The sequence below is a fragment of the Parasteatoda tepidariorum genome, chromosome 4 (genome assembly GCF_043381705.1).
Source record: "Parasteatoda tepidariorum isolate YZ-2023 chromosome 4, CAS_Ptep_4.0, whole genome shotgun sequence".
Classification (NCBI taxonomy): domain Eukaryota; kingdom Metazoa; phylum Arthropoda; class Arachnida; order Araneae; family Theridiidae; genus Parasteatoda; species Parasteatoda tepidariorum.
The window spans coordinates 76,505,160-76,529,075 of record NC_092207.1 but is presented as its reverse complement, the minus strand read 5'-3'; the positions used below and the strand labels follow the sequence as shown (position 1 = coordinate 76,529,075).

Genomic DNA, 23,916 nt, shown 5'->3' with positions numbered 1-23,916 from the left:
TCTAACCAGTAAAAAACTCTAATACCAGGATTATTGGGACAAACTTTAAGGGGAGGTAGGGTCAACACAATGATTCAGATTTGCTTAGCATCTCATGGTTGGAAACGTCCCCGCTAGGTGGTGTTAGTCAGAAGACCGGTTCCCTGGCCACCATGCTCTCCTGATTTAAGCAACATGGATTGCCTTCTTTGAGGTGCACAGAAAAGTTCTTTGCACGCAACACAAGCGAATTGCGAAATCGATATGGTTACTAGCTGATACGGGTATCTAACAGAATCCAGGTGTATCTGTGCTGGTCCGCCAATCCATAGCCCGCCGATGTAAGGCTCAATGTACTATCAATAGTGGAAACTTTGAACATCTTTTGTGAAATTTTCATCGATCATCTGCAACAGCACACGTAATGTATTTTACCGATAAATGCTTCAGTTGATCTCAGTTACTACTTTCCCATGATCCATCTAACCTTGGGTTGCTACGCAATTCTGAATCATTATGATGCCATTTACCTCTCCTAAAAGTTTGTCATCCCAATAGTCTAGGGACACCCTGTAGAACCACATTTCTATTTCTTGTCAACGTAATTAAATCCACATTTTTGTGATTTGTCTAACATAGGAAATCCACGATTGTTTTAAATTATCACATGAGGCTCCATTTCAATGAAAATTGTTTTTCAATGTTTATAATGTAATTACTCAACTATTAAAATGATCGATACAACAAAAGTACATACGGTATATACGGTAGACTGAGAAAACCAGCGAAATTGTCACAAGGTGGTGTGAATTTCACAGAATTCATAGACTTAGCGGTGGTGCTTTCGTTACCCTGTCAATGTCGGGCAAAGTGGTTCCTATGAAAGGTATAAATAAAAAAGAAAAGATATCTACCGGGTAGCTTTATGTTTCCTACCATTTTATTTATTTATTTCATTTATTATTATTTCTTCCTGCTGCTAATATTATAAAATTAATTCATTTTTAAATAACTGCTTGCAAGCTTATTTCTTTTTAGCAATCTAATTTGTAAACTCAGTAATGTCCATGCTTATATAAACTAATTATGAGTATATTTAAACCATTTTCTTCTGAATCATATACTATAGGTTTTACAATTGGTATAGTATGCCAAGTGTTAAATGGAGTTTGGAACAATAGCAGACAATGGCCTAATCCTGAGATGATAAGTAGGTATGTCACATACTTTTAAACTATTGTGCACTGTAAAAAAAGGATTTCTAAAAACTGAGCAAAAGTGTGTCAAAATAGCTTCGAAACAAATTAGTCAAAATTTGAAAACTTGTATTCAAAATCAAAACTGCACATACTCATTTTTGAGCAAAATGCACAGTCTCAAAAGTTACATGGAAAGAGATGTTCGTTGGCTGCCGGCAAGATTCGAACCAAGGACCTCCGAGCTCGTATTAGGAGGCTCTAACCACTATAATTGTATAACTCAATGACAAATGACAAATCTTAATGACATATAAATTTTTGATTTCAATTGTACAAAGGGTTGCAATTTAGAAAATATGGTCTTAATAGGAAATCGGTAATTTTAATCCCGTATTTTAATTGCTTATTTCTCTATATCTTAAAAATTTTTAAGCGAGTGGAATGTATGTCATGATGTACGGTTTCGGCAGCCTCTATTTAGCCCCGTTTACATGCACAAAAATGCGGGGTAAAAGCTGGAATTTTCGTCATTTTCTACCCTTCTTCCCCTACGCAGGGAAAAATTGAAGGACTGAAAGAAGGGTATAATAATTCCTAGTAGGAGATGGAAATATGCAGGGTAAGCTCACCTCGCTTTCCCGAGATGCATTGCGAGTCACGTGATTGTTTACGTTCTGGGCCCATGTGTTTTGTTTTGGAACTCGGAACGTGAAAATATTTTAATTTGTTTCAAATAATGGCGGGAAAAAAAGAAAAGAAGCCAGCTGATATATTTTCTTACTTCCGATTTATCATGTGACCAATGACGTAGAGGAAGTTGTTTGAAAATCCGGGGTTGAAATTCTTTTGCGTGTAAACGGGTTTTCTTACCGATTATACATTGCCCTGTAAAATCCCTGTACCCTTCTTTTACCCCGGATTAATAGATTGCTCATGTAAACGGGGCCTATAAAACTTTCTAACTCTCTCTGGACTGGAGTGTACAACTATGGTGGTTAGAGCTTTTGAAATTACGCATTTTGCTTAGAAATGAGTATGTGCTGCTTCGATTTTGTAAGTATGGGATTTTTAATTTGACTATTATTTGTTTCGAAGCTAATATGACACATTTTTACGTAGTTTTAAGAAACCCTTCTTTACAGTATACTTTTTAAACGTCTCGATAATTATCCAGAAGAGAATTCATTTTTAATATTTCTTATTTTTTTATGCATAATATCGCTGTATATGCTGCAAAATGTAATTTTTGAAACATTTGCGTTTTACAATTAAGTGAACAACCTGCAGCCCGCAGACTGTTGATGTGCGACCTTCGAAAGATATGAACACAATGATTTTTTTTTAATAAAAATATTATGGAAATTTTGAATCGCACATTCGATTTAGCACTTTTTGATTCTTTTAATTTACACAGATTCTATTGTAAATGTATGTTGTATTTTGATCGCTTTTTCAACGGTTATTGCTATGAAATTCCGCATGGTTTTAAAAAACTCAATATTGTTAATACGATATTTCAATGCGCAAATTCCGAATTTTAGTTATCACTTTTCAACACGTTTTTCCCCCTATTACAAAACTTGTCAATTTTTTTGTTTATTTATTTTTTTAATATTTTTTTCCCCTATAACTATTGATTTCCATATGGTTTCTAAAATCCTGATACATTTATTATGATATTACGACTCGAGAGTTAATTGATCACTCTTTACATGCTTTATTTGTGCCAATTTTACCATAACGTTCATGGGCTGCAATAGTGGCACAACACGACTTTTGGACTAAGAACAGGTGTAAATATGAAAATACACATTCTTTTCAGCAGCAATACTAGCCAACTCATAATTCGACTTGAAGGTAATCTTCGTTTAAGAAAACTGAAGCATTTCTTATGCATTTTCCTTAGGAATGAAAACTTTTAAAACCACTTATCTCAAAACATGATTTTTTGAGTTGTGCCGCTATTGCAGCCCATGAGCGATAAATTTGAATCATTTCGTTTCTTCTTTTGTTAAAGGCAGCTATTGTTAAGCTTTTCCTCCTGATTTTGAAAATCTTGTATTTTAACTATGACATGCGAGTTTCTGATCGAGCATTTAAATAATCACTTTTTAGTACCATTTATTTTCGACTTTGTTGTTTCGACAGTTAGCGCCATGCATTTGCAAAAAGAGCAAAAAAAAAAGCGGACTGAATGTGGGATTTACTTTTGCTGAAAAGAAACTTTTTATTCTCAAAGTAAGAAAACAAAGTCATTTAATTTTTTATTTGAAATACGAAAGTTAAAGTATATTTGTATATTCATTTTTTTTCTGCATTTTGAACAATAAACTAGTTGCTTATCGTAATGTTTAGTGTCAGAAAGATGCTTCTCATTCGAATGTTAAAGTAAAATGATTTTTTTCTCCTTAATCACTATCANCTTTTTATTCTCAAAGTAAAAAAACAAAGTCATTTAATTTTTTATTTGAAATACAAAAGCTAAAGTATATTTGTATGTATATTCATTTTTTTCTGCATTTTGAACAATAAACTAGTTGCTTATCGTAATGTTTAGTGTCAGAAAGATTTTCTCCTTAATCACTATCAGTGTGCAAAAATTGTATGTATTTGTAATGAAATTAATCAATGAAAATTAATAACACATTTAAACACATAAAAAAGTCGTTTTTTTAACTTCAACAAAATATCGCAATTTTACTAATTCACAAATTTAACAAAACTACTCACTCAAACAATTGTAGTTCAAACAAAAATGTTTTTTTTAAAGAATATTATAATTTTACCGAATTAAATATACCGATTTTTTTTAATACTTTGATTAATTTTTCTTTTATCCAACTTTTTGTTTGTACTTTCTTCGTTTCTAGCATGGTTTAAAATGTTATATTTTGACCCGCGAATTAATTATTGCAGGGGACAAGAAAGAGGACTATGGATTGGGGTACTTATTGCTTTACCATCTGGAGCTGGTGTGGCACTATCAGTTTTAGGAGGCAACGCGGGTTCTCTGGTGGGTGTTGCTATATCTGCATCCCTTTTACCTCCTGCTATCAACACGGTAAGACTACTAAAAACGAATTCCTAATTACTGTGTATTTGATAATATTTCGCGCAGAGTGGTGTAAAAATTCTCCCACCTTCCTTCTTCTTAATTACTCGGAAGAACAAAATTCGATTAAATTACCGTACTGTACATGGTAATAATATTCTAATACAAAAAACACAATTCTGGTTAATAAAACCAAAATATACGTCTATTCGTTCGATGCTTTTTACATTAATATGGTAACGGTTTAAATTTCAAATTGAAATTTATATAAATCAAATCGGAGGATCATATGCAATAAATAAATCGCAGCTGTTGTATGTGTTGTAGATATAATTTTAGATTTGTTGTAGAAAAAGGAGTATCAGCGAAGCTACAGGGAGAAAATATTTGGCAGTTTCATTCATTTCATTCATTTCCAAATTAACAATCACGAAAATTGGTGCAATGTTGTACAACAATAGCCATTGACATTTTCTACACTCTTAAAAAGGAGGTAAATTGAACCATACTCCCATTGAAATTGAATCATAACATTACACAATCAAATTTAAGACTGTTGACCTTGGAAGTCATTAATTAAAAATTTATTATTCATTAAAAATTTTGCACAACGATACTGCGCATGCGTTGTGAAGATCGAATATCCTTAGCATTAGAGTTAAGGATACCGAAACGTTTGTGAAACCCACTTTAGTTTCTTGGGATTATTTTATTTTCATAATAATTAATTACTAGCTCAATTAGTTATTACCTCAATTTAACACTATACTAAGGGAAATATCACTGTGAGATATTAAGCTTCAGGGTTTTGCATTTATAAAGCTATCTAGTGAAATACAATGTAGAGTGATACTTGTCAATTTTAAAACACCATTGGTTTTAAAAGTTAGGGTTGAAAAGTCAACTTATTCAGAGCATTCAAGTCAAAGCAGGCACCCGTTACCAGGATCCACCAACATGAGAAAGCAAAGAAAAACGAAAACACGAGTGTTATTAAACCAAAATTTTGCTGTTTTTTTCCCCATTACCGCACAGCTCGGTATTTTTTCCAAAATTTTTCCCTCCTTGTTCCCGCTACAGATAACTTGGTAATTTTGCTTTCAAGAAGATTTTAATAGTTCTTTGATTGAAATGAAAAAAAAATGTTTCTTTTCAGGGTCTGTTATGGGGAATGGCTGCTGTTAGAACTATCAAAGCGCATGATGAAACATCAGAATACGTAAGCACTTAAAATTACTTCAGCCATTTCCTACTTCAGTAAAAATGCATTTGTTATTGTTGTTTGCTCTCGTATGTTATAGTCAATTAAAATTTGCTGATACTTTAAAATTTTTTAATTGTTTTTAAATATAGGTTACGTAATGTACAGTTTCATTAATGATATACATAGAGTTTAATTAAAAACATCATTCTCTTCAAAAATAAACAAAGTGGAAATAACAGTTAACATGCTTCAGCAGTTAACATGTTTTAAGCGTTTAAAAACAGGTACTCATTTTCAAGACTTGTCACACGTGAATGAGAAGAAACAGAAGTGATTTGAAATTCAAAACGTGAAGTTGAAATGGAAGAGTAAAGAGGAGAAATCTTTGTTTCTCACCAAAACAGAGTCAGCAAGCCTAACAGTAAATACAAAAAAAAAAAAAAAAAAAAAAAAAAAAAAAAAAAAAAAAAAAAAAAAAAAAAAAAANCAAAAAAAAAAAAAAAAGAAGAAACAAACAAAGCCTTTGTTTTTCACCTTTATTTTTCTAATTTTCGTTGGTGACATTTCAAATTACTTTTGTTTCTTCTCATTCCGCCTAGCAAGTCTTGAAAATGGGAGCCTGGTTTTTTGAGCTATTGAGACAAGTCGACTGTTATTTCCAATTTTTATAATTTTGAAATGAATAAAGTTTTTTAATAAAGTAAGATCTTACTACTTCAGACTCTTGGGCTTATTTATTTAATAATATTCTTATTTTTCTTTCCTAATTAATTTAAGGCTATAAGCAGAAATGTTCCTCATTCTGATAACAAAAATTTTTAACAAAAAAGAAGCTGCTCTTTCTATGTTCTCAAACTGATACAAGAATTTTTGATATCTTATGATAATAACCAGTTCAAATGCAAAAGAATCAAACAAAACAGAGAATATTTATTTTTTTAAATCTAAATATCAGTTGTATATGAAAACGGCTTATAAATAAATGGATATATATATATATTGATAAATTATCAACATTCATGATTTTTACTCAATAATAATGGAGACATCATTGAAACTAAATTAATGTGAATGAAAAATAGATAAAAAGATAAAAATCATACATATATCGTAAAATAATGATTTTGAAACGAAATTCAGCCACACAAAAAAGTTCCAATGAAAATTTTTTTTATCATATTCGCTAATTTTTTTTGAAAGATTAAAAAGTTATTAGAAACAATTGATAGTAAAAATTTACTTACGTTAGTTTGATTCCACGCTAAATTCATTCACAAGAGAATAGCTATCATTATTGCAAAAAGATTCTTGTGTAAAGAATGATATAAGAACTGAAAGGCAAACGATTTTTTGTCAAAATAAATTTAATTTTATTAACGAAATAATTAAGATTGAAACGATATTTTATATTAATCGAAAGAATTATTTTAGCACGCACTTCAAGAAATACCAGAATTGAAAGTTATAAATAAGCAAGCATTTCGTAAGAAAGTTTCTTTCAATCAGCAAACAATATTTTTATTTAAAAAAAAGTATACTTGCAGAAACTGTGCGAGTTCACAACTAACTGATTCGACATTTGCGTTAAATTTTTCTCTTAAAATCGTCTGAACTTTTTTAACTATGAATGAACTAATGGACGTTAGCGGATTTAAACTAAGTTAAGCAAATCATTCGTATCATCTGTGCATTCAAATAAATTATTCAGTTCAAGAAATGAAAATCACTTCAATAATACAGAGAAAGTTCACACAGCAAAGGCAGGTCATGATATTTATATTTATTAATTGTTTTTTGTTTTTGTTTTTTTGTTCCAAATTTTATTTCTTCTTTAGGTCCGAGTGGAAGGCATACTTCGTCTTATGAAACCGTCTTTAGTACCACCAGAGGATTATGAAACCAATTATTTTATTGAAATGGACAAAGAATGCGCAGTTCTTGGTCTTGTTTCTCTTACTTTAGCTCTAGTTAACATAATTTGCATTTTTCTTGCTGCCCTTGTCGTTCTAAAGGTAAATAAAAGAAAACTAGCTTGTTTGAAATATATTCGAAACTATGATTCAATTTTACTTTTAGTAATAATATATTGTGATAAAGTATTATGAATATGAAATAATGACCATATAAAATATCTATCTAAAAAAATTTATACTCAATACTTAATATAACTGTAATTTAAAACAATTACTGTAATTTAACTGTAATTTAAAACAATTACTGTAATTTAACTGTAATTTAAAACAATATTTCTGCGCCATCTAAGCTATTGACCACGATATTTATAGCTTGGGTAAAAATCAATTTGTTTACCAATAAACAATGATCTCAGTAACGATTTCGAAAATTAGAAATGATAGGGGAAGAGAGTTTTTTGCAATTAATACAATATTTTGACAATGTACTATTTTAATAATGATATATTATTTCATTCTTTATAAATGTTATATTTTAAACGATTTTTAAGACTTCAGGGTCAGGGGCTCACGTTCAAAAACCATGTTTAGAGACGCATCGCAAACATCAACTTTTATTATTTATTTATGAATAAAATTTAGTTTTAAAACATCCAAAAAAATATTTTTTTTGTGCCTTCTTTGTTGCAACTAAATACTCTCATATAAAATGGCAAAATAAAGTATGCAAAATTGTTTTATGGTTTAAAAACGAAAACTTTGAAATACGCAAATACGAAATTCGTAAGTTAAATCAGATAAAAATTTTCAGCTGTATTGAGTGTTAGAAATAGCTGTGTTTTCTAGAAGTTTTTGCTGATAAATTTTTAGAGTCTTAAGGATTGTTTCATTCATCGCCAATCGAAACGGACCTCCGTGCTCAGGACAATATTATAATAATATAACTTAAATCTCATTGAAATAGGCAGAAATATTAAGTATTTATAAGAGAAAACCTATATGTCTGGCTAAAAGTATCCAGACACCCAACTAAAAAAGATGTCATGGAGATCTTTTTCATGGCTTGGCCTGGGTCCCATAGTTCTTGTGGTTGAAAACATTACTCTGAGAGGTATGTAGACATTCTGGAGACAATGTTGCTCTAATTCTATACTCAACAATATTGTTTCAACTCTATGATAATTGTAGTGTATACCACTACAAAAAGTATAAGTTCAATTCACTAGTATATAAGACGTGTTAACTCGACTCTATGGTGGGGTATCTTTTCATAGATGAAGGTTGACATTGTCGATATCTACTCTCCCCACATTGGTGACTCGGACGTGATGTGAACACGCCTACCTTGGCAGAAACGCCCACTACGATTTGTACACGCCTACTTTGATGGATGGGCCACGTGGAACAGTTGACTTTCTACTTGTGACTGCGACATTGTCCTCCTCACGCTGTTGCTTCTCAGTCTCGATCACGCGCAATGTGTACACTCGACTGCTAAAGGTAATACAGGAGCGGCCACGTAACCGTGAACTTAATACAGCTCTCACGATCAGCACACAAAAAAGTACGGTAATCTTAATGCAGCTCTTCCGGATTCTTCCAAAACAGCAATGAATCAACTAGTGGTATTCGCTCATCGAATTCTATCACAAATATAATTCTGGTGGGGGAGTACTGTATTGTATCTACCACTACAAAAATATAAGTTTAATTCACTAGTATATAAGACGTGTTAGCTCGATTGTATGGTGGGGTACCTTTTCATAGATGAAGGTTGACATTGCCAATATCTACTCTCCCCACAATAATATTTAAGGTAGGCCCATTTTTCTTCCAGCAGATAACTGCTCCATTCGCACATAGACACTAGCTAAGCGATGGTTGTTCAAAAACGGTTTTCTCAGAGTCTCAATTAAAATTACATCGAACACTTTTGGGACGAATTCGACAATATGATCTTCCTCACTGCCAGCTGTTACTTTAGCCTTAATGGACACCAGAAAAGTAATTTCCCATGGGCACCTATCAAAAACTGGTGGAATGTCATCACGCGCAGGCTGATTCAAATACTAACTTTTAGAACTAGACGCTTTAAACTAGACCTTTTAATATCCTTTTAATTTTTATTTTCTTGACAGATTAAAGAAGTAGCTCCAAGAACAAGTATAGCAAGAACTTCAAGATTTTGGAAAGAAGACATAAAGGTGATTACATGTTAGTGGCGTAATTGTAATGGTATAAAAGGATATTTTTTATATTTGTGAAACTAAAACTAATTTAGATAAAAGAAAAATGATCCTTTATTGTTGACTTAAATAATTACCATTTTTTCCCCATAGAAAATTCTTTTTTATCTGTTATCTTATAATTTTAAATTCACACTTTTTGACAATTTAAGCTTGATAACCATTGAGATTATAATGGTTTAAGAAATAAATTATGTGAGATTTTTGAAATATTCTTTTTTTCTTAATAGATAGCTCGAGATTACAATACCTCAATGCCAGCATCCGAAGCAGACGAACTTGGAAAACAATTTTTGGCTGAATGGGCGGTAAGAAATTATGAAGAAATATTATTGTAACAGATTAGTTATACATTAGCTAACACATGCTTGAATTTTTGTCTTTAAATTAACTTCGCCAAGACATTTTAGAACTCAAACTTTTTAAGTAACTTTATTTTTTATAACTAAATGTTCTTTTTTATTTAACTATTTATTAAAATAATAATCTTATATAATGTGTGTATAGGGGAGAGCGTTGTACTTTGAATCAATTTTAGCTATTAAAATTTATGCAGAAATTAATCATTTTTTATATTATTACTTTTTATTATTTTATTATTTTTCTTTATTTTACTGATTTTAAAGAAAATTTTAGTAAATGCAATAATTTAGTAAAAAAAAAAAAAACTTTTGATTTGCTATAATACAAAAATAGTTCAACCTATTGTAAATTATCTTGTCAAAGAAAAAAAAACTAATGCATAATTTCAGATTTAGTCAAAATCAATTTTTCAAGTTTCATTTTTTATAGCGTATCCAATGAGCGCTCTAACCATTCACTAAACTGACGAACCGCTGAGTTTTATTTATACAGAGGTTTCTAAGATCGGTGGCTGTGAGTCACAGAGCCCTCTGTTGGAAAAATTTGAAGTTAACGTTTTTATCTGAAAAATTGTATTAGGTGAAAAAGTTAACTAATAAGTTTTCTTCTCTTTTTACCTCTGTCTCATATCATTTTGGTGATAAGACGCCTGCAGTTTTTAAACTAGGTAGCGAAGTGACAGTTTTATCTTATAGTACAGGGTCTTAATAATTAAAGTTCCACTTTGAAATGGCTATAAAAATATAACTACCTGACCAAATGTCATCAAACTTGGTAAATGTCTATAAGAGGTCATGGGATTTTAGTTTCCGCAAAAAAAAAAAAAAGAAAAAAAAAATCGTTCAAAAATTCACCACCAGCCGAGAATGGCGCTGTATGCAATAGTGTTAAACAAATGCGAAATATGCAAATTTGTTTTACACGTCATGTGACTTTGCAGTTATAAAAGTGAGGCGCCTTGTCTGAGCTGTCAGTGTTCTGAGTCGATAATGTCTGTTACCATGCAAGACCGTGCTTTACTCGTGAAATGTTACTATGAATGCGACAGCAATGAACGGAGGGCTTTACAAAAGTTCCGTACTGTAAGAGGAAAACGCCGAGGTCCAATGACACAGCAAGGTCTACGGAAAATGATGGCAAAATTTCAAGCCACAGGTTTGTTATCTGTTGCACCTGTTATTTCTTTTAACCTTATTGCATACAGCGCCATTCACCACTAGTGGTCAATTTTTAAACTTTTTTTTTTTTTTCCAATTTTTGAGACAGGACAGGATCTCACNTTTTTTTTTTTTTTTTTGCGGGAACTAAAATCCCATAACCTTTTATAGACATTTAACAAGTTTGATGACATTTGGTCGGGCAGTTTTATTTTTATAGCCATTCCAAAGTGGAACTTTAATTATAAAGACCCTGTATATAGACACTTAAGTGTTACTAAATACTATTCTTACAAATAAAGCTGCGGTCTTCAGGAAGTTTAAAGAGTGAATACAGACATAAACGGGTATTCTGTATTATAAATAAATGTAAGAGGAATCTGTTCTTTCTTAATTAACTCACGCCTCAATTTTATTATTAAAATGAAGATATTAAATTAATACGTAGAATTTATATTCCAAGTTTAATAAGAGAGCTAACAAAATAAGTTCATAAATAACTATGACCTTAAAGCATTAAACGTTTGATTTCTCATTAAATATTTCTGTTCTAAGGGTCTCCTTCTGACAGATGAGGGATTTCCTTTCATCTATGCAAACTTATATCTCAGATTTTCTCATTTAAGCTACTAAATTAAAATGCCTGAATATTTTTTGTTTCATTTTATTCATTGACGTGTCTTTATTCATTAATTTTATTAAAGTTATCAAAAATTAGGATTTTTCTTTCGATTACTATATTTTCAGTTAATCAATATTGCCGAGATAGCCTGGTTGGTAGAGCGTTGGGCCCATGAGTAAGTGAGTTTGATCCCCTCCGGTCGAAGACTACCCGTGAAGTAAATGGTGACTGGTGCACATTAAATCTGTCGGTTCACGAAGCCCCCCATGTTTCCATAGCAAATCATACTTCAGGAGGTGCTGAATTGGAGATTGATCATTCTCTGGTTCAGTTCAAAATTACGATCTGTGGATGAATGAATGGAGTATGATCGGGTTCCTTTGTAAATATTCTTGGCCATAGACAGCACCACGTAAAAAACAAGAAAGGCACCCTCTGCCTTTCGCTGGGTTTCAAGCAGACTTGATGGTATTAGTAAGTGACACAAGTAACAACAACACAATAACAAGTTAATAAATATTTTTAAAGCTTGTAGTAAAGAAATTAATTTTTAAAAATGGTTGTTGTCTAATATTTTTTGGAAAAGCAGATTTATTGTGTTTTCATCTTGGACATCTTTAACTGTTCATCCTGAACTGCTCGGTAGGTAATTTCGCAGACATATTTGAATGCAGCTCAGACGCATTCTGTGTAAACTCATTCTTTGTGAACACATTCTGTGTTGATGAGTGAACAGACATTGAGCAGTCAATCGAGATCAGTATTAACTTTTTTCGGATTGGTACAATGGTATCTGATGGAGATTGCAAGCGGCATCATACACCCGTTTCGGATTCACAGGCTTTTTTCAATTTTACATGAATAGTGAATGAATAATTTAATATTGCGTGGAAGACAATTTGCGGTCTAGTGCAAGTCATTAGATACCTTGACAATTGATCCTTTTATCCCTAACTGGTGATGAATACTCAGTTCTCGTATTTGCATGAAAGTGGTTCGGTGAGCCACCATTCGCTCATCGGTAGGGTTCAATTCTCTCAACCACTTTGGTTCTTTTGTCAGAGACGGGCTTCATGCTTGTGTTTGTGAACGGAATCCTTTCATTTTCCCGTTTTTATGCAACGCTTAAGGTATTCCCGTCTACGTTCTTTGGTTTTGGCTTTTTCAGTCTCCGTAAGTTTAGGCCTTGGCATCGTTTTTTTCTTGCTTCAACTCTAATTTTTGGGACCATGTTAGTCAGTTTAGATCCTCTTTAATTTGGGATATTCTCCTGAATTAGTATTGAAAACGATCCAGTTTGAGCTGTAGGTTAGAATTTCTGATTCTTAATTAAAACAATAAAGACAAAAATATAGTTCAAATGATGAAATTCTCTTTTATTCGCAACTCAAGAAGTATTTATGAGATCTCTCTGGTCCCATATCTCAAAAATAAACTCATCAACGTTTTTATAGCATAACAAAATTAAAAGTGAAAAAAGAATTCCAAAAACATTATAAAATAGCAGCGGTCACCATAGCAACGACGACGCATGCGCACTGTTTACTATTACTCCTGATTATTGTAGTTGAAAAGTGTAAGGACGCCATGAAATCCAAACCGAGATCCATTTTGCTAATGGGTAAAAAGCTTTAAAAATACTTGCAATTTAAATTTAAAATTGCGTTACTAATTATAATTAAATGCATACCAATGAATAAAATGAAATAAAAAATATTCAAAACTATTAATTAGCTACAGAATAAATAAGGAAATTCTGGGCATATTATTCTTCGTAGATAATTATTTATCTTAGGGTATAATTCTCCTTAGATTTCTTTTATACATATATTCCTGTTTCTGCATGAATGAGGCACTTTAGCATTCACAGGGTAACAATAATAAAACTTAATAATTCTGAAGGAAACTTACTAAAGTCTTATTTCTCCTAAATAAATTAGTTCATCACGTAATAATAGCATAGATATATTTTAGTACTACTCGTGTTTAGATCTACATTTAAAATATTAAAAAGCAATTATACAAAATGGTGATGTCACATTTTGTTTGGAAGTGCACGTAAATGGCGACTTTAATTCATTTCAATTAACTATGCAGAATATTTTTAAAAAAATTGGCATATTTTCTGTAAATAACACATATTTATATTTCGTTTTTGTATTTACTTCAAAAACAGACTCTCAATGGCTTAGAGCCTGATGCTCTTCTGAGTGACGACGCTGAAGCAGCTATGACAAGGATGGAAACTTTAAAAGACATTATGGAGGTTAGTACAGAAATGGATATTAGGAGGGGATAACTCCCCATGCTCATTTTACTCGCCAGGCCCCTTTACTGGTCAGCTCATTTACTCGTCTTTGAATAAAAGAATTTCATAATTGTTCTCACAAATTTTTCAGTTTACTAAGAAAGTCATCGAAATCTGGTGAAATATGCAAAAATTTAAATTAACATTAAAGATTCAACTTTGGATCGCTCTCTTGATCGAACTATTGGGACCATTTTTCCCAGTTTGTGGCCTGATATTTTGAAACTAAGGAATCCAAAAGGGTATGTTTATTCAGACAAGGAGCTTTTTTGTGTCTGATTTTGTAGCTTAAAATATTTAATAGAATTCACTGGTTAATTAGCTTGTTTGTGGTCATCCCTTAAAACATGGAAATTGAATCCTAGTATGTGAAGATCTGATTACTAGATAAAAAAGTTATTCATGGTATTCCTTTTTTTCTAATTTGTGCATCTTACATCAATTGCATTAAAGTCATGGCCATGTCAACCTAATTTTACAATTAAGACAAAGAGAGATGGAAGCACTCGGTAAAACATTCTGCAAGAGTATTTTTGGGTCACATATTGATAATTGCATGCTATCACACAAAAGGATGAAAAGGTTGGCATCTGATCTCCTCTTTAATCTTGTTAGACAAGACGTTGTTAGACGGGGCCAGATCACCTCATCGCCATGAACAAAACCGCCACGGCTTCCACATTTGTTTGCTATTTCATACGATATTATTTTATAGTTGTCATTGAGCAGCCCACCCAATTCTCAGTTTATGACTACCAATATTAACTCCATACCCTTATAATTTTGAACCCAATCCAGAAGACAAGAGAACTCCTGGATCAAGTATTGGGAGAAATTTACCTTAGTGGAGGACTTTTACGCATTTGCGTTACATGAAGAGGCAAATTGCGAAAATCTTCAGGGGTTAGCCTGACACCAAGGGGACTCTAACCCATGATTCTTCTAACTGAGGATATTTTTTGTCATTACTGTGGTTGGTGCGATCCAGTTACGAGATTCGTATTCGCAAGCCATAGCTGAGATTTGAACCCGGGAACCTCATTAAGAGACGAGTGCTCTGTCGCCTGTGCCCCCACGCTTTCTCTATGTATCTCATTTTCCAATCACTCTATAATCTGCGAGGGGATTTTATTTCCCCATGTCACCGTGTGAATATAAATTTCACTGCATCTTCCATTAGATGCAAGCTGTCCAATGCAGATCATGATAGTCACGTTCCGTCATCTTTGCCTACTCTCTCAATGACAGCGGCTCACAAAATGAGCATAGTTTTTTTACTGCTCACAAGCAGCTAGCGCCATCTATAGATTTTATTAAACCCTATTCATTACATTTGGTTTGAAAATTTTTCACTCAGATAAAAATAACCTTAAATATAATTTTCTTCTTGAATTTGATTACTTTTTTGATTAAAAAAATTTATTTTTAACTATATTTTTATTTAAATCTTCGTTTTATTTTTGCAGGATGTTGAAACTGATGAAGTTTTTCAAACCGTTGCTAGATCTGTAAGCACTTCTGCAGATCCTAGAGTAAGTGTTATTGTGAAGTAATTTCAAGATCTGTTAGAACATTACTATAGACTGGCCCAATGTCTTTGGATGAATATGAATCTCGTGATTGTGCAGTTAAACAACTTTATCTTTCAAATTAACATTTAAGCTCTTTCAACATTTAATGTGAAAGAAAATTAACCTTTAATTATCTTTCAAATTAGCATTTTACTTTAAGCTCAGCTTAAAAGATGGTGTATTCAGTTTTTTTTATTTTTATATTATTGTTAACTACGCAGCGACGAAAATCATGGCTTTAGCGCCAAGAGTCGCGAATCATTAAAAATGTATCTGATCTTTAATGTGCCTAGTCATTTATAATAGATACGATTGCACATTTCAACGTGATCTGAACGTCGCATGAAGGTTTTACGATAAAAAAATAAATGCTTAGTCGCGAAAAACATGTTTTTTTTTATAGATAGAAAATTGATGAAAGCTACATGTGCGCCATATTTGACATGCTTAAGTTTATGACTGGCATTTAGTGAATTTCATAATGTAATTTTAAAGTTTATACATTGGCAATCAGAAATAAAAATTATACTTTTTCATTGTTTTGGCATCGTAATCTTTTAATTGGTGGAATCTATAAACCACTAAAAGAATCATGTAAAATGTTCGCATCATTTAGTGTGTTTACCTTAGATTTTTAAATTTACTTTCGAAAGAAAAGCTCTCTAAAGATGCTTCTCGATTATTTTTTTTTTACCAAATTCTTACTAAAACTGAATGTCCAAAGACTAAAAAAGCCAATTTTTCTCAAATTTTACGTACATTGACTAATGAACCTAAATGTAGTTTTCTAATTATTGTTATATGTGCGTTATTTTTGTTATTTTTATCATTTTTACATCACATGTTTAAACTTTCTTGTATTTCAGTTGCATGCCTGTGCATGTTATGCATGTTTATCACTGTTTTCGTTTTTAAAACTGTTACCACTTCGAATTTCACTATTGCCTTGCATGACTGGGTCTATCATATCTTTGTTTATCAGTTTTAAAGTTTGTGTTTCTTTAAACATCAGCTATCGAAGCCATTTACTTCCACGTCGAAACAATCTATACCATCTCATCGAAACATTTTATTTCTAAATGCACATTTTCAGTTATATATTTCAAAGCCCAAATGTTCTTTTTTCAGAAAATCAGTGCTGCACTCTTTATGGTAAGATGATCTTTGAAACAAATTGTAACTTTTAAAAGTTATTACTACAGCTAAGTTTTGCTTATTTTTAAATTTATAATTTTTTACAATAATGGAATTACCAAATAGTAGGTTGCGTATTGTATTACAGTAAATGTAAAGATATAAAATGCAAAGAATTCTACTAAATCGCAAGAAATCTTTTTATTTTCCCAACACTTAAACATAATCTACTTTACATAAAAATCTAAAATTCCTGATAAGAAAAATTTATTTCAGAGTAAACTATAGGATTTTAAAAACTAACTAAAGAACTCGTTGCTTAAAAATTGGACTAACTTGCATTGCTTATTAATAATTACTTTTCTTTATTATATATTTGGTAATTAACTAACTGTGGCTAATTAATCACTCAAAAACAAACAGCGATTAATATTTTGAACTAATATAATAACTTATCAGGAAATAACAATAATTTTAAGTCTATTTTTTCTGATATGACTATTTCCCCCATCTAGTTATTCCTTCTAAGCCTTGTCGTTGTGAAGGAATGGGGTTCGGTCCTCAGTGCCAGCTTGCTGCATACCCAGTTTCAGATCAATATATACCAGCTGATCTAGGAAGTAAAGGCTGCTTGTGCGCAATGCTTATAGCATTTAAACACGGAATAAAAGAGCCTTAACCTCCATGACCCTCTGACTACAATGATCTGTTGCAAAAATGCTTTTTTTTCTTAGTTATCACCTTTATACCTTTAAGTGGCGTAAATTTTTAAAAATAATACTCTCAAAACTAATGTTTCTCTTTTTGACAATTCAGAAATTCTTCTGTAACATTTTGTTATTTTTGAACGATTATTATTTTGACTTCACCAAATCGCGTGATATTTAGTGATGTCACGTGATATTAGATACGTGAATACTTGACGCAACTATTCCTTCATTCAGGTGTAATTACAATAATTCCAGGGAGTTTTCTAACTTTTTTTTATCTGATTTCAAAACCGTTTCCACTATATAACGAGATAGTTCAAAATAGTATGCTCACTCTTCAATCAGATTAACTGGGTTCGTTCCTGGTTTATAAATCAAAATTTTTAGTTCTAGTTGTGTTTCGTAATCAATTGCGTTTCATACAATTAGCCTAATAGTTTTTTCGAAATTTGTACTCTCAATTAAAAGAAAATAGTTATTTTAACAATTGGATGCAATGCCTACACTAGACATTTTTCAGGAAGCTCTTTCATCAATAATTGCATGAATTTCTATTAATTATTTCTTACTGTATATAACAACAAATTTTCCCTTACTAAAGCAAATATATTTTTGAAATTTAAAAACATAAATTTACAATACTTAAAACTGAATAAACCTTTGCTTGACTCCTTTATAAAAGTCTTTTATTTCTATTAATTAAAAGTATTTTTCCCAGATTTTTTCTTCAAAAAATATAGTTTTGTGAGTAACTTGTTTAAAGTATTTTACTTGAATTTAATGATTATAGCTTTTTGATTTTATTAATAAGTTGCAAGAGATATGCGGTCTAATCTTCATAACATTACAAGAATTTCCCTGAAACTATAGTTATAATAGGGTCAAGGGAATCATAATACTGTTTCAATTTGCTGATGCAACTGCGCAATAAATTTGAGTGTTTTTCTGGCCTTTAGATTAAACTGAGTGATAATAAATAAATAAAAAGTGCTTGATTCATATATTAAAATTAAAATGGTCCGTCACATTCTGTTTCATTGGAATAAAGGTTACCAACCTTCTAGTGAATTTTCCGATATATCGATTCCGAATGCATACAAAGCCTCGAAACTTTGGGAAGGGGAACAAGGCTTTTGTCGCCAAAATATCTACTAAGTCGCCAAGATCACCAAAATGGTCGTCACATTTATCTGCGTTCCTTTTTTCAATGACGTTATTTCAATCAAAAATATACACGAAACACGTATACATATTTAAATACACGATATTAAGATTCATCTTAAACAAAACTTAAATTCAATTACACACATTATTGTTTACTATTGAAGCATATTTGAACTATATTTTGATTCATATTTGAATCAATTTTGGAGAGAGTATATTTAAACAATGGAAAATAAACCAAGGGAAATTGTCTTTTTCAGGCATCGAACTTATACATAGCCTGATAAGATAAATGTGGCTTGCTGAAAGATTGCTTTATTTTTATTTATCTGCAATAAATATCTTACAATAATTGTTGGAGATAATTAGGAAAATATAAAATGATACGCTGGATTTCGCGAAGTTTGAAATTTGAGAATTTTTCTAAAAAGTGAATACACTGTTCTAATACCTATTATTTTATCAAATTAGTTTCAAAATTTTAAAAAAAATATTAATGAAAAATAATCTTTATCTATGAAACAGCATTAAAATGTTGCGCATACAATTTTAAATATTAGAGTAAATTGTCAGAAATTTTGTAATATATCGTTATATTGTTTAAATTTGCTACAGCCTAAAAAATATCAAATTGAACCATATTATCCTACAAATTATTCTTTCTTAAATATCAAGAAGCAATTCTAAGGTTCAACAAGAGTAAAAATATCGTACAATTGGACACCTTATTATGGTTTCAGCATCACCGCACCATGTTTCAGTTCACGACACTAATAATATGGTTCAACGTTGAAACAATTATTTTCAAGTGTAGTGTAGCTTAGAATATTTGGTTTGAGAAGCTTCAAATTGTAATCTTTTCTTTACTTTTTTAGCCCATAAGTAAACGAATAAGTGTGATGACTACATCTCCAAACCTCTCTGTCCCAGTCGTGGCAAACGGAGATCAAAGAAGGCGCAGAGGAACATGGGCTCAAACATTACATCCTACTGAGGTATCTAATTTTCATTTTGCAATAGTTCATTAAAAGCTGTTGTTTCATATCATGGTTGCTATTTTTTTAAAAAATATTAATAGCTTTTTACTCCATATTTTAATCATTGCTCTATCAATAATTCCGAATAAAGGTAAAACCTTTATTCGGTTAAGATTATCAGTAAACCCTCTACTACTTTTTCTTCCACCACTAGTTCATTCCCGTATTTGAAGCGGCAGTTAATAATCACCTGAATTCCACATAATCCGTGGTTATTTTTATCACTTAAGTACCGTCCTCCCGCGGATAATGAGAAAAGATAAACATCCATTTTAAGTGCATAAACAGTTGATCATTTGAATTGCGGAATCAGTCAAATTAATTAGTTTATTTTCCACCATTTCTCTTTTCACCTCTAGTTAATTATAGTATTTGTTGCCATCGTTATTAGAATTCCATGTAATCTGTGGTTATTTTTAATCTATTTTAGAAGCTGAATTGCATGTAAAAGTAAGACTCGTTTTAAGAGTGTAAACATATTAACTGATTTGATGAATTGCGGATGCAGATGAGTTGATCAGTTAATTTTCTACCATTTTTCCTTTCATCCATAGTTCGTTTTTGTATTTAAAATAGCCATTATTACTCACTAGAATTCTGTATAATCAGTGATTATTTTTGCTATATAAGTACCGTCCTCCTACGGATAGAGAGAAAAGATAAACATCCATTTTAGGTGCATAAACAGTTGATCATTTGAATTGCGGAATCAGTCAAATTAATTAGTTCATTTTCCACCCTTTTTCTCTTTTCACCTCTAGTTAATTTTTGCATTTGTTGCCATCGCTATTAGTCGACTGATTCTTTGTAATCTGTGGTCATTTATAATATATTTTAGATGTCAAATTGCAAGTAAAAGTTAAGGCTCGTTTTAAGGTTTCAAACAGATTTACTGATTAGCGGAATTGCAGAAGTAGATAAGTTGATTAGTTAATTTTCCACCATTCTTCTTTTTACCCATAGTTCACTTCTGCGTTTGAAGTAACCATTATTATTCACCAGAATTCCCTGCAATCCGTGGTTATTTTTGCCATTTTTTGCTTCAAAATTACAAGGCAACTCCGTAGCCTTGTAATTTTGAACACAATCCAGAAGACAAGGGAACTCCTGAGTCATGTATGGGGAGAAATTTGTCTTCGTGGAGGACTTTTTGATGGAACTAACTCGCATTGGCATTACATGGTGACGAAAGCCTCCCTCGGTTTGGCTTACGGCAAGGGGACTCTAACCCATGATCTCAATATATACTGCAATATATTCAGACGACATGAAAGAGTGGTGTTTCGTATTCTACCAAAAGAGCTATTTGAAAAGAGTTATTGTGGCTCATTACTTCATATTGCCTAAGCATTTTCAATTATATTCTGAAGAGTTTTGAAGCCTTTTTTGAAGTCAAACTATATCTTCAATTTCCATTGCAGAAAATATTTCAATTCCCATTGCATTTGATTTTATATTTTAAAATCTAATCGAAAGAAATTCTGAAAATTCTAAAATATTATTTAATTTTATTACGTTTTCAGGACAAACCAGAAGACAAATTAAAGCTTGATCCAGAACTGCAGGATGTGGAACTGAGGCGGCCAAAAACCCTCTCAGTAAGTCCACGCGTACAAAGACCATCCTCCTCAAGAAACAGTGTGGCTGTTCTTCGCCAGTCTTTAATGAATACTAACAATCCTTACACTCTTTGGCCTGCACAAAAACCACGATTTGTCGTTACACCTGTACCCGAAGAACCTGCTGCTCTTTCTACTCCAAGTTCACCGACACGAAGACGAATCAGCAGGTTCTTGCAAGACCCATGCGTTATTCTAAAAGAGACTACTTGTTGAGAGAATCGGAACTAGAAAAAGGTTAAACCCTCTAAATATTGAAGTTTAGAATGTGTTGAACAAGTGATTTAGTGAAATATATGCATGATTACTTCATTACCCATTTTACCATAAGAGATAAATGTGAATCATTCGAGCTGGAATATGATGGACATCATAATGTGTATTGTCTTTCAATAGTCACTAATCACGGTTGACATTTTTAAACATTTTAAATTAGAACTATTATCAATAAAATGAATATGTATGCCTAAATAGGCTTTTTTTTGTTAAATCAATCATTTTGCAAGTAATTATCTTGCTATATTATTGGGTTAATTAAAGAGTTTAATAGAAGAATCTTCTAATTGGCCTTCTTGATGTGTCAAGTGAAGAACTTAGTAGATGAAGGTTCTAAGTGATTCTTCAATGAACACAATAATACCTATTGTGTTAATTAAAGAGTTTAGTAGAAGAAGATTATAAGTGATTCTTTAATTAACACAGTAATACTTATTGCGTTAATTAAATAAGTTATAAGTTACAAATGTTATATAGTTATAAAAGAGGGTTATAAATGACATCTCGGGATGGGGGATTTTATTTTGAGTACACAACATTAATTTATTTAGAAATTTTTTTTTTACTCCGCACATAACAGTACAAGATGGTAATAAGTGACATTCTATGAATGTTTTCGGAATCGAATAAGGATTCCATCTGAATAAGTGATTGACGAGTAGCCTTTGAAAACCTCTCTTTTGAAGGCAAATTAAGACGCTAAGACTGCAAACTTTGCCACCAATCTTTTTAGTGAGGGTCACAGATTTCAATAATTTGGAATTGATTGCGGACAAGAAATAAGGGCCAGACATAATCAACACATAAAGCTAATTTACTCAAATACTATGAAATGTCACTAAGAGATTTCCTCCTCCAGTTCTTCAATTAAACCTTTAAGACTCTCTTTTACCATCAAATTAAGGTGTAATTTAGTGTTTGAATAAAATTAAATAATTATAATTAAAATCCGCAACCTTCTATATTAGGAAATATGACAACAACCTAAAAACATTTACTTTTATTTTGCTATAAAAAACCGCAGTAAATGTTAATTACTTCAGAAATAGTTAAGATTACGATTATCTTAACAAATTAATTAATTTTTTTGTTTAATAATATGAAACTATTGTTTTGAAATATAAAAAACTACTCTGGAATATTAATAATAAGGTCTTTAGTTGTTTTATGCATATGTGGTCAAACTTTAATTAAAAGGAGATTTTGAACTTTTACGTTAGCTTCCGTATTACGTAAGATTTGAAGGAACTGCGCGTGCTCGCGTTCAGTTTAGATGGTACGTCTCTTTACGTTATGTGAGCGTGATTAATGCTACGAAGACAAAGCTACAAGTAAGCTGTTTATAGCTGTTAAAATTTGTGTTCCGCTTAAATCCACCTTCGAACATAAAACTTAGACATTTAAGCAGTTTTTATTTTCAGTGCTACAACGCTAGTTTATAATTCGATTAAAAATTTGAGCACTTCAAAATAAAAAGAAGCCTTAATTACCTTGTTCTGTCCGTCTCTTCCTTATTTTTTTCGACTTTATTTGTAAACAAAGATTTTTAAAGTGTATATTCAGAACGGAGATTATATAACACCGGGAGGTTTTACGCTTCAAAATTACTGGATACATCACATCCCAAATTACACTGACTGAATTACTCCATAAATTTGCTGCAAGAATTTTGTTTTTTAGCTGTTTTCCTGATATAATTTTTGAAAACTTTCTATTTCCTTAAGGACATCCTATATGTTTGAAGCTTGTTGGATGCATAATAATTTAATTAGAATGTTAAAGGTGCATTTTTATTGATTTGTTTTTCGTTTTTTCATTTGTATTGAAACTGTATGATTATGAATGTTATTTCGTGATGTAACTTTAAATTTCATTATTTTCTATTCAAGAATACATTGTTTTCATATTTTGTGCATTTTAAATAAAAGTTTTGTTATTTTTCCCGTTAATTTTGTTATTCATACATCAATGCATGCTAAAAAACGAATACAATCCTAAAACTTTGTATTGTAACATATTAAATTACTCTAAAGACTACTATATTTTAATAGACACAATTGCGTCCAATTTTAAAGCTAAGTTTAAAAATTGCTGGAACTCTCTTAAAATTACTGGTGCTGCTAGTCAAGCTCCAGCTGGTCAAGCTAGCTGGTGCCCACATCAAAAAGAAAGGCTCCATCGAAAAAAAGTTATACAGCCACCATTTTGTTTTGCATCGCTTTTGTTTTGTACTGCTTCTATATTTCCCTAAATGCATACTTACGGCTGTTTTTCTCCAGAAAATCGATTTATTCTATAGTCATTCTGATAATAATTCCTTCTGATAAGAATTAGCGTAATTCATTCTGATAAGAATTAGCGT

General features: G+C 31.4%; 1 protein-coding gene across 2 annotated transcripts in view; it reads left to right on the top strand.

Annotated features, from left to right (window-relative positions):
- LOC107437989 (uncharacterized) overlaps positions 1-23,503 on the top strand; it is a 71,756-nt gene extending 48,253 nt beyond the window's left edge. The window contains exons 8-18 of one of the 2 annotated variants that reach the window (XM_043041605.2): positions 1,109-1,193; positions 4,095-4,239; positions 5,387-5,449; positions 7,270-7,446; positions 9,486-9,551; positions 9,824-9,901; positions 13,912-14,001; positions 15,510-15,575; positions 16,743-16,766; positions 19,498-19,617; positions 21,183-21,637. In XM_043041605.2, coding sequence (XP_042897539.1) covers positions 1,109-1,193; positions 4,095-4,239; positions 5,387-5,449; positions 7,270-7,446; positions 9,486-9,551; positions 9,824-9,901; positions 13,912-14,001; positions 15,510-15,575; positions 16,743-16,766; positions 19,498-19,617; positions 21,183-21,494 — 1,226 coding nt within the window. In that variant the 3' untranslated portion in view covers positions 21,495-21,637. Of the gene's footprint in view, positions 1-1,108; positions 1,194-4,094; positions 4,240-5,386; positions 5,450-7,269; positions 7,447-9,485; positions 9,552-9,823; positions 9,902-13,911; positions 14,002-15,509; positions 15,576-16,742; positions 16,767-19,497; positions 19,618-21,182 lie in introns of both variants that reach the window. The other variant, XM_043041606.2, reaches the window with a different exon arrangement.
- Positions 23,504-23,916: the final 413 nt, after the last annotated feature.